Source organism: Toxotes jaculatrix, chromosome 9, assembly GCF_017976425.1.
Source record: "Toxotes jaculatrix isolate fToxJac2 chromosome 9, fToxJac2.pri, whole genome shotgun sequence".
Taxonomy (NCBI): domain Eukaryota; kingdom Metazoa; phylum Chordata; class Actinopteri; family Toxotidae; genus Toxotes; species Toxotes jaculatrix.
In genome coordinates this window covers 23,512,416-23,524,161 of record NC_054402.1, presented here as the reverse complement: position 1 = coordinate 23,524,161, position 11,746 = coordinate 23,512,416, and the positions used below count along the sequence as shown (strand labels likewise).

The window sequence follows — 11,746 nt, the reverse complement described above, 5'->3', positions numbered from 1 at the left end:
ACTGGACACCTTGGAGCTCTTTTAAATGAAGCACAATACTTTTCCAGAGCAGCAGGGGTCAGGCTCTCACTGTAATACCTTAACTCATTGTATCTGGAGTCAAATAGAATAGAAATATCTGCTTTATAGATCAGTGATACTCGAGGTAAAGTTGCAGCCAACCCTATAGGTCAACAGCAACCATACAGAGTTTCTTCAGCAATGTTTTAATCACAGAGGAACATCCCAAGTGGACGTAAACTGTCTGAATTGTCTCAAATAAACAGGTTGAACCAGGGCTGACGGTTTTGGTTGTAGCAGTTGTAGCAGCTGTACTGGTTTAACCACACTGGGGTGTTGACACACACTTTCTCACACACCCACCCACACCCACACACACACACACAGTAGGCTACTCCACCCTCTGGGAAGCCAGGGAGCCTTGCACTATCCTTGCACACCAGCCGATGCTCACTGAGCTGTAAGGAGTCATTATAACCTGGGACCTCACCTATGACTGCAACTTCCATTTGCTTGACACTGCATACGGTCACGTTTGGCTCATTAAAATCTTAAAAAGTCCATTCTTCAAATAAAAAGACACGTGATTCTTTCTACTTTACACCACAACAGACAGCTGTCAATAATAAAACAACTTGCGCTTAAGGTAGAACTACGAACTATATATATAGTATGATTTTCATGTTTATTATGTGACAGATATCGGTTACAGAAGCAGTAGTAACAGAATAGAGAGCAGGCCTCCTAGATAATACAGCAGCAGCAGCAGTAGAAGTATTAACAGTAGCTTGTAGGGACAGTCATGCACAGAAAACCATTACCCCGCCTAAAGTTCATGTAGGTAAGACCTCAGAAAAGTTTACCAGCTTCACGTGAACGTCACACCAAGTTACCTGAAACTCAAGGTGGGTGTCTCCTCCTCTTTCGATGCCGCGCCCCTTTGGCCACACACACACTCACACACGGCATCTTCCAGGAAGGAACTCCAAAGTGAAAAAGGCGTCAAGCGGTGAATGAACGTCTCTTGTCAGCTTTCACGAAGTTTTCCAGGGGTTTCAACTCGGTCCTGTGCGTGTGTTTGGACTCAGGCACAGTCAACATGCTGATTAAAGAATTGTGAGTATCCTAACTTCATGAAACGGCGTCGTTGATTTTGTCAAATAGAGGAAAGGCACTGCCACTGTGCCGCTTAGCTTATCAGCTTTCTCAGATTATTAACTACATAAGACAGAAAGCCCGGATAATGGTGCCGTGCTTTAAAATGTGGCTGTGTCTCAGTAAACTGCGGTGTTTCACATCTGTGCTGTTTTCCCTGTCTCTCAGCACCTTCGCTTGTTTGAGTTGTTTGATCTCCAGTGTGGGACTTTCAGAATTCCTACTGAAATTCTGGCGATTTAAAACTTATTTGGTTGTTTGCAAAAGAAACTACAGGCTTGAATTTGAACTAAAGTATTTTTTGGGTTGCTATGAGAATGAGGGACATGTCGGCATAGGTAAGTTTAACTGTGTAAGTGACATAGCGGTGTACCTCAACCAAACCCTCAGACCGGTCGAGACTGCCCGCTACCTGCCCGAGTGAACTCACCCCCTGACATTACACTGTAATCTGGTATCAAGAGGAAATCTACAGGTGCAGGAAAACAACTTTGAAAGTTTAATTTCCGCTGACTGAGTTTATTCTTTGAGGTGTAGGTATATTCCTACTTGTCTCTGCTGAGGCAAAGAAAACCATGTCAGGTTGGAGGATGTTTACCTGGAGTTTTTGAGTTTTGCAAATGTCAGGTCTGTGTGGGAGTGAAATCAGTTTTATTTACAAAGTCAAATAAATCACAAAGCTGTATCAAAAGGCTGGATCGAGGGGAGGGAATGAATGAATGACCTTTTTTAGTCCTACATTGTTGTAACTCCTGAGCCAGGCAGTTTTATTACTGTAATGTCATATGCACATCATTGCTTGTACATCATCCAGTAGCTGGCTGTCATATGATCACGGTGCAAAGTGCATTAAAAGGCTCAGCTGTGTTAAATACTAATGCTTAGGAGGACTGTGCTGTGCTTCTGAAGATACGTGTAGGATAAAGTAAATGGACCCCTTTAGTTAGACATTATGACCAGACGGTGTAAAGCGTGCAGTGTTTCTGTCAGTGTACGAATGCAGGGTAACTTATATCATTTTCATCATACCTGCCATCACGTGCATGCTTGGAGGGCTCTTCTTCCACTCTGATCTGCTCTAATGAAATATTCAGGCCCTGCTAGGCTGGGAACAGGTGGCGATTAATTAGCTATTGTATCAACTCACACAAAGGGCATGCACAAACACACCCATGCAGTGTTTCCACAAAAAGTTTCAGGCTTATTTGTTGTCTCACAGTTCCAGGCTTTATTGCACTTGTGTAATTTCCTCTTCTCGAGCTTCCTATGATACTGGGACACTAGCAGGGAACTAACTGGCTTGCCACTTCCCAGTGCTCATCATAACTCTTCAGAGCAGTTCTCTGATCTACCTGAAAACCTGTCGCATGATGTTATTGTGCCTCAGGGAGCAACAGATAATGTTACCTTTGCTGCTTTAATGGCTGCATCTGCAGGCGGTGAATGCTGAGAGACATTAGTAGTTTTATTAAGTCCTTGCAGAAGTGCCATGTCTGAATTGCCTCTACAGGCCGGCAACCTGACATGTGCTCTGCTCCTGCTGATTTGTTTCCTGCAGCTCCACTGCTAGATTGTGTTTTCCATGTCACATTTAATTAGAAGTCAGTTTTCCTACATGTGTTGAAAGCAAACCTACACACACACCCTCTCTACGCTATGGTGCAGGTGTGTCCTCAGCTCTGATTGGTTAAAGGAGCACTCCTCTGATTTTGCCCATGTACTGCAAAGCTTGTGAAAACAGTTATACCTTGTCTTGAGTGGTTCTAGAGGAGCTTTCCAAAGTCTGGATTTGGTTTAAGAGTTTAAATTTATAACATAGAGCCTGCGTTCCTAACTGAAAGTATAAGCAGGTGGAAACAGCTAGCTTGACCCTACCCAAAGGTAACTAACCAAGAAACAGCCTGGCACATAACCTCCTCATAAAACGGTGAATTGTCTCCTTTTCATACTTTGGTTTTTGTATGAATTCATTAAAACAAGATATAACAATTCAATTACTGAACTTCAGAGGTGCTGGTAGGTGGATTTTGTTACCTTTGGACGGAGCCAATTTCTCCATTTATTTTCCTTTCAGCCTTTATGCTTAGCTAATCTATCTCACTGCTGGCTCCAGCCACATATTTACCGCAAAGACATGAGTGTGGTATCAGTTTTCTAATGTGTCTGTGGGCAAGAAAGTGAATAAATGTGTTTCCCAAAGTGTTGAACTATTCCTTTTAAATTCCACATCTCTAGGCACAGATATTTGGACATGACTGTTTATTGATGTGCTCATTTATGTAATCAGATGGCTGATGATTGTAAGTTGGGCCTAAAGAGAAAATGTTGACATGTTTATCTATGACAGCCTATCATCCTCCTTGCAGGTCAACAGCACAGCTGTCTCTGTAGTATTTTCTGTTTTAGCGCTGACCGGTGTGCCTGTGCCCTGATATCGCTTTGTTTTTCTTCTCTCTCTTGCAGCCGAATTGTCCTGCCCATTTCAGTGGAGGAGGTAAGGACTCATTTGTTTACTTTTGTTTTATCAGAGACAGCACATGATAATAGACATCAGTGTAATATAAATGTTTGAGTTACATATTAAGCACACGCTGTTGTGTTGGATTGAAACACTAACTACAGACGTTTGTTTCTTTTCTGCTCACTTTGTGTGTTCATAGGTTTACTTTTTTCCAAGCACTTGATGAAATGAAGTCTAAATTTCGTAATGATTTTTCATCACTTCCTCTAATGTGTTGTTTTCACTGTCAGCATCAGCTTTGTGTCTCTCTCTGGTATTATTTGAAAAATCTTTATTTTTCTCTCAGTGACAGTAAATACTCCTTAGTTTTCCTCACGGGAATGCTGTTTAAAATTCTCCAGGCTGCTGATCAACATATTTCAGCTATCACCATGCATCTGATCTCACTGTCTATACGGTGAAGACAGGGTTTTACACAGACTACAGTGAACAAGTGGCTCAGTACAGCATGTGCCCAGGCTTGTGTTGTTGCTGGAGTCAGTCACTCTCAGGACTGTCACTTTAGACCTTAGCTGACCTTGCAGTTGAAACACTTAGCTTCATATCTGGCCCAGAATTTATTTAGCTGTGTTTAATCTACCATACCACGCTTTATCATGAGAGCAGGTTCAGCCTCTTCACCTTTCCCCCTCATTCGATTTATGCTTTATGGTAGAACCATCATTGTAGACCCCTCACTGCACTTGTATGTGAACCCCTTCCTTTTTTTTTTTTTTTTTTTTACATTTAGCCATTGGATAATTCAATGTTTTAATCCAAAAAAAAAAAATCAAACAAACACTGTACTTATTGTTTTTCCATTGCTTCACTCAAACCAGTTCCCAGTATTTCACTAAGCCACATAATCACAGTTTGCTGAATGAAAGGCTTTTCTCTGAGCCACTGTTTTCTGGCGTCGTGTGTTAGTTGAATAACCAAGTGTGACCATTACAACATTTCAAAATGGATTAAATGCGAATGAAATAGGGGTGTGCTCTGTGTATTTAATCCTCATATGCTGTCATATGTGATGGTGCAACAGTATTTGGAAACAAGGTTACTTCAAAATTTATTCCAACAGGTCTCAGGATATCAGAACTACAGTTTTGCGTTGCTGTTACTTTTAGTCCGAATGCTTTTTTATTTTTATATTTGTAGTATCAAAGGTACTATTAAAAATAAGAGAATATGGAAGTGTATGTTCAGAAGCAAACATTTTCTTGTGTGTAGTATTTCATAGAGCCAAAATAATTAGCTAATTACTCAACAATTGAAATAGTTTGTCAATGTCAATAGTTGTCAATAGACAATTTTGGGAAACACTATTTCGCGTTCTTCAGACAGTCAGTCTAGTTGCTTCCAGTTTCTATGGTAAGCTAAGTGAGGCTAGCCTCTAGAGACATGAGAGTGGTGTTGATCTTCTCATCTAACTCTCATCTAACTGTTCCTTTCATTGCTTAAGCCATATTTGCCAAAAATGCCAAAAAATTCACTGGTTATAGCAGTGAATTTGTCGACATTTGCGGGTTTTCTAAATCATCCATGATGGTAATCAGAATATTTAAGGGTTTAGATTTACTACTTTGTGACATTTTATAGACAAAGCCATTAACTGATTAAAGCAGAGGTGTCCAAACTGTTCCGCAAAGGGCCATGTGGCTGCAGGATTTTGTTCCAACCAATCAAGAGCATTGTGGTTAGGAATGTAGGAAACCAACACAAAACATATTTAAAAAAAAACAGTGATCAAGTTCAAGCTAGCATCAGAGGCCAACATATCCTGACCTTTAGTCCCTGGTATGAGAGCAAACACTTCCTATATTAAAGTTTGATAGCATCTTTAATTAGACCTGGCTTGTCTGGTAAATGCTCACGTCATTCATACCCCCAATTTGTAGATGTTCTGATAAAATATTTTTTAGTTTCGAAGCTTGGAAAATAATAGCCCTGATGACATCATCATGACATCTTTTTTTTTTTTTTTTTTTTTTAACTTGACAGAGCGTCTCCTGATGCACAGAGCATACTGTTCACTGGGTTTCCCAGGTTGCGTAGTACTCCTTCACTCATGATGGGTAGACTCAGTGGAGTTCTCCATTTGATCGGAGAAAAATTGGCTCATTAATTGAAAGTAGAAATAGTTGTTAGTTGCATCCCTGATTAATTGAATATTCAGAGAAATGATTCGTTTTTTCACCACTGTACATTTTAGGTAGTATAACAGAATGCAGCTCATTCATTACATTTTTTATTTGTTGTAGAATATGTAAAGGCTTTACATATTTGAAAAGGAACATATCTATGCAGCATTGTATGGAAAAGCTGGTGGACAGTGGTGACTTCAAACAAGTTTCTGCAAGCAAACAGTTGGGCTTTGTTCTCTCATTAGAAATCAATAAAACGCTCATTCACGGTCCACACCTAGGTTTTGTCAGTGAATCGCTTGCTGTGAAGGAGCAAGTTAAAACTTTGCCTCAACACGTTTTGTCCAGTGTTTATGACCACCTCCATTCAGGTTCAGCCTGTTTGTTGTTTGCAGCCGAATGTCGTCTTCCCACCCCTGAGCTGCTCCACAGTCTCTGTATTACGTCTGACTGTCCTTGACAATGAGAAGACATACTGGTTATACACAACAAGTCACATTCCTGAGTTCCTACTCACAGTAGCAAGGCTGAGCATCCACTGCTACCAAAATAGGTTACTAGCCTGTAGCTCTGTCTCCGGGCAGAAGAGGGCTTGGCTTGATACAATATTTTTGTCCAACTGCAAACGGCAATATATGTGTTAAAATGCCTATTTTTCCACCAGCAGTGGACCTAAATGTAATGTAATGTAAATATTCAACAACTTAGATTTTTCTAAAAGTCTGTTGTAAATGTGCTGCCCAGGCTGACAGCACCCGAGATGTGAGTCACTCTTTCCAGTGTCACAGCACTTTTTCCTGAGTCAGGAAGGGTTTGAAATATGGGGGGTTGGAGGAGGAAGAAGAAGAGGAAGAGAGGGGAAAAAAGTCGAGAAAAAGCTTACTCTGCTGCTTTTTTTTTTCTGTGCTGAAGTCTGTGTCTGGGATAAAGGAAAATGGTTAACTCACGGTCATTTACGTGAATGGTTAACTGAGATTATGACAGAAGGATTCTTACAAAAGCTCTTTGAACATGTCTGTCCATTCTCCTGTGTCTCCCTTGGTTTTTTAATGTTTGTCTGTAATGTCTGTAAGTTATATAGTAGTCTAACCATCATCATCTGAATCCCATTTTTCCATTTTTGAGCTGCTCACTGAGCCTAATGTTGACACTAGGTGAGGTGTGTTTAGGGAACAGTCACCTGTAGTTCAGTTTATCAAGGAGATGCAATGTTCTCAAGAAGAGTTAATTCACTTTTATAAATAAATAAAATAACCTACAACCACCTTTTGATGTGGACAAGAAAAGAAAAATCCATTGTTATTTGGCCGCTAGGGGGCAGCAGGATTATTCTCAGTGGCTTCATTACTATATTCATCACACAAATTAGTATGTAATTTGGGCTCTGCAGTCCAAGCACCAACTCACATTTCTCCCTGGGAAAATTGAGTAGTTTAAACAGCAACAAAAACTTAGCTCTTGTCTTTTGTCCCTCCAGTACCAAGTGGGTCAGCTGTATGCAGTAGCAGAAGCCAGTAAGAGTGAGACGGGTGGAGGAGAAGGTGTGGAGGTGCTGGTCAACGAGCCCTATGAAAAGGATGGAGAGAAGGGACAGTACACCCACAAGATCTACCACCTGCACAGGTTGGCTACTCAGCACTGCTCCAGGCACTGCATGTCTCACACTGCATGGGAAACAGCAGGAATATGCAGAAAATATTTTACCACTTTGTAAAAACACACACCTGATAAAGGGTTTATAAGCTGTAACCAAGAAAAGCTATAAAATCAATCCTGTTTTGCTACAGAGTTGTACCTCACGTGTTTCTGTGAGTGAATACACATTTACAAGAATTGGTGTATTTGACTTTGCCTACCTTTGTATTTACATTAATGCCTGTTTGTGTCTCTGTAGCAAAGTGCCAGGTGCCATCCGTCTGCTTGCTCCAAAGGGTTCCCTGGAGGTTCACGAAAAGGCCTGGAACGCATATCCTTACTGTCGAACCAGTGAGTCCCCCACACATACACCAGCTGTTTGGTGACAGTGCTCAGTCACAGTGTGTGTTGTGGAATTTCTGTGTATTATCTAAAACCTTGTCTCTCCTTCTCTTTCTGATCCATCCTTCTTCCATCCCGGTCCACCTTTTCTTCTGATGCAGTCCTTACAGTGAGTAATCTTTCTTTTTGAGTTTCCAAACAAAACAATGAAGTTCAAATTAAGTTCAACTTTCTACATATGCTTTTGCATTTAACTTTTAAATATGGGCCCATTTTTATGACCATAGGAACAGGTGTCGGTGTTAAAAGTGAATAATGAACACTCTTTTTTTTCACATGATGAAAGATGAGATGGTTACCATGTTAGACAAAAGGAGACTCTGCGATGCAGTGATGAGTTTGACTTCACATAGTAGCTGTTGTGTGTGTGCACGATGGGCTCACACTCTTGTGCTCATGTTTATTCGGGGACATTGATGCACTGTGCCTTTTTCCAAACTTTAATGCGATCTCTTTGTGTGTGCACATGGACCTGTATGATTGTTGCCTGACCCTCTCATGTATCTCTCACAGAATGCCTGGATGAAAGACAAGTTCATGATTAAGATTGAGACGTGGCACAAGCCTGATATGGGGGATCAGGACAATGTAAGTCATGTCATCTGGTAATAGTACAAAACCAGTTGTGGTCAGACTTTACCATATACATTAAACAAATACATTACAGGTATAGTTACATATATAATTGAAAAATCCGACCTAATAACGACAAATAAGCATTTTGTTTGTTAAGCGATCATAATTAAAACTGCTGTCTTGTGTTGCTGCTGTGTTAACACAAGTTATTGAACTAGTCCAAATAAACCCTAATTAGCATCGTAAAACAGTAAAACTTAAATGAGTTATGTTTCTACTGTTAGACTGTGTATTAAGACAGCTGTTAATCTGTTTGGAATTTGGAAGTTTTAAGATTTTGGTCGGTTGGTAAAGTTCCCATCAAGTTTCAGACACCTTTTTAGTGGAATAGATGTAGAAATGGCAGTGTCAACCTGTCAATCTGTCACTTGGTTGGTCAGCCAGTTTGGCCGAATATCTGTTGTTGTTGTTTTTTTGCATTGCTGCAGGTCCATGGACTAGACAAAAGCTCATGGGAAGCAACTGAGGTTGTTGACATTGACATTGCTGACAGAAGTTGCATAAGTACAAAGGTAAGAGAACAAATGCTGCATGTGTTTTAGAAACGAAAGTTTTTCCCATCAGTAGCCGACTGAATAGCTAACTGGAATTGCTTTGTTGTTACACTGAACATATGTATGTATATCATTGTACCGTTTGCATTCATCCTGTAGGACTACAAACCAGAATATGATCCAGCCATCTTTAAGTCAGAGAAGACAGGTAGAGGGCCTCTGGGACCTGACTGGAAGGTACTGCACCTCCTATCACTCTTCACCGTGGTTCACTCCAGTAAAGAAATGATTCAGTTTAAAGGCTTGGAGAGTGTGTTTTTCATGTTATCTGTGCGTCTGTGTTTTTGCAGAAAGAACTTGCTAACAACCCCAACTGTCCCCACATGTGTGCCTATAAGCTAGTCACTATTGAATTCAAGTGGCTGGGACTACAAGGCAAGATGGAAAACTTCATTCACAGGGTACATAATTGGTATTTATTTTTGTTTTATCAGAAAATGAGATTTCTGATATCTAATATCTATATATCTATATATCTAATCAATACAGGAATTTCTGCACAGAGGTAAAAGTATTTTTGCTTTAAGCTGGAAGGCCTCACAATACTGGACATGTATTTCAGATGACCTTTATATATCTCGCGGTGTTGTTATATAATCTTTCCTCTCTCACTGTTTCTCTGTTGTGTCCTCATGCTGTGTTACCCACCCACTCTGTCTATCCAGGTGGAGAAGCGTTTGTTCACCCACTTCCACAGACAGCTGTTCTGCTGGATCGACAGATGGATCGATCTGACGATGGATGACATTCGACGTATGGAGGAAGAGACAAAGAAGGAACTAGATGACGTGAGTGAGCATAGTACACTGTGCACTGCACCTCTCATTATAGTTATTATTATTCTTATATATTATAATATAAGAAGCTTTTCTTACATTAACATGATGAGTTGGTTTATTGATATAACTCGAATAAGATACTGCCGATGCAAAGAGACAAGATCATAACATGACTGATGTAGACATGTGGCAGGTTGCCTTCCATGTAATGAAAAGTAACTGGCAACTTGAATCAAATGCTATAGCCTTTCACTGAGGCAGTGCTATGCTATAAATAGATTTGGGTGTATAGTTTTGTTACACATGTCTGAGGACATTAAAAAGATTGAGGTCTAGCAGCATCCTCTATTAGCAGTGAAGTCATTACTTCCTACTGTAGTTACAAAACCTAGGATATTTACACTTAGTGGTCGCTTTATTCAGTAGACCTGTGCCATAATAAAAAAAAAATTTGTCAGAGGACTTGTGTTGAATAAGAGAAATGGGGCACTTTTGTAAACTTCTCAGTCACGTCTCTCCATTTCATAGATGAGGAAGAATGAAGAAGTTAAAGGCATGTCAGCCGATGAAAACTGATGGCAAATAATGGGGTAACAGTGAGTATTAAACTATTGTTGTGGTAAAATTTAACATATAGAGTTCTGAACAGGCTTAATCAGTCTTTTGTTCTGTTTTCCTGATCATGTGTTACAGGAGGATTTGACTTCCTTCAGCAAGCTCAGACTCCTCACCTCAGACACTGGACCTAGAAAAACTTGATAGGCATAATCAAGAATATCTGTATTCTCATAAAATTTGCTCTTAATAAGAGCTCCTTAGTGTGAAGCATTTGTGTGTATTTATGGACTACATTTGAATACAACTACAGCAGGTTTTAGTTTTTTTTTTTTTAAGAGATAAGTTTACCAGTTGGGGAATCAGTTTTGGAATGTTCTTGTTTATGCCTATATGGTCCTCTTAATTTTTTTACATTTTAAAACATTAGGGAATAGGTGTGGGTTGTCTCTGAAGCAACATTTCTGATTACTGTTGTCCTTTCATCTCCCTTTTTTTTTTTTAAATGACAGTTATTTGGGCTTAATTCTTTTTCTTGATTTTTTCTTTTCCAGTTCTCTGATTTATTGTTTACATAATATAAAATAAAATAAAAAAGGCTTCAATGCCTTTGACAAATTTCTTCTCTGATCTCACTAAGTACACTTATTGCTCTGTTTGGTCAAACTGGAAATCCATCATGATATGGTGGCTGAAGGCAAAACTAAAACATATGAGGTATTTACATTGAAAAGACTCCATCAGAGACCTTTAATATCCAGAGGGCTCTAGTAATCCTGGTCTGACTGCACCATGTGTTGGTCAGGTGGTTGGTTTAGCTGTTGCAAGACACCAACTACTGTTTTTTAATTAAAACTTTTGGTTAAGATTTTGAAAGTTAGTTTTGATAATATGAAAGAAAATCCTTAACCTTAACTCTGAGCAGATTTAAAAATGACACACATGAAGCAGCTCTGTCCTGATAGCTGCCCAGACGTTTGGCCCAGGCTGTGTTATTTTAAGTCTCGTCCTGTGTTCAGTGAAATAACCTGCATTTTAATGTAACGAGTTATATGATTGTGTTGTATATTAAAGACTCTAAATTTGCTCCTTGGTTTTGTGTACTTGTGAAAACTAGTCCTCTACCGGCACCCGCCGCCTGCAGCTACAAAACGTAAAGCCCGAATCCTTCAGAATAAAAGACTCCCCACAAACCTTAACTGCAAAAGTGCACACAGGCTGTGTCATCATGCTTATTTCTGCTTTATCCTCACGCAAACATTAATCTGTACCTGTGTTGTGCCTCAGTTGAGGCATACTGTATGATGGTAAGATTTAGGGAAAGAGGTGTTTTAAATACAAACTGCAACTGAACCTAATCACAGACATTATTTGTGTTCATTAAAA

At 39.8% G+C, this 11,746-nt stretch overlaps 1 protein-coding gene across 2 annotated transcripts; it reads left to right on the top strand.

Moving 5' to 3' along the window:
• Positions 1-968: 968 nt before the first annotated feature.
• LOC121187654 (phosphatidylinositol transfer protein alpha isoform-like) lies at positions 969-11,446 on the top strand. Of its 2 annotated transcripts, none has more exons than XM_041047000.1 (12): positions 969-1,116; positions 3,619-3,649; positions 7,277-7,422; positions 7,694-7,785; positions 7,938-7,945; positions 8,350-8,424; positions 8,901-8,984; positions 9,126-9,203; positions 9,317-9,427; positions 9,692-9,814; positions 10,334-10,395; positions 10,499-11,446. In XM_041047000.1, the coding sequence occupies exons 1-11, from the start codon at positions 1,100-1,102 to the stop codon at positions 10,379-10,381; spliced, it is 813 nt and encodes a 270-aa protein (XP_040902934.1). In that variant the 5' UTR covers positions 969-1,099; the 3' UTR covers positions 10,382-10,395; positions 10,499-11,446. The 2 variants fall into 2 exon arrangements, with proteins under 2 accessions (XP_040902934.1, XP_040902933.1); XM_041046999.1 differs by having other exon boundaries at positions 10,334-10,401.
• The last annotated feature ends 300 nt before the right edge of the window (positions 11,447-11,746 follow it).

Coding starts and splice junctions, on each gene's coding strand:
- LOC121187654 (XM_041047000.1), top strand. Junction 7,423..7,693: donor AAGATCTACCACCTGCACAG/GTTGGCTACTCA, acceptor GTGTCTCTGTAG/CAAAGTGCCAGGTGCCATCC. Junction 9,815..10,333: donor CAAAGAAGGAACTAGATGAC/GTGAGTGAGCAT, acceptor TCCATTTCATAG/ATGAGGAAGAATGAAGAAGT.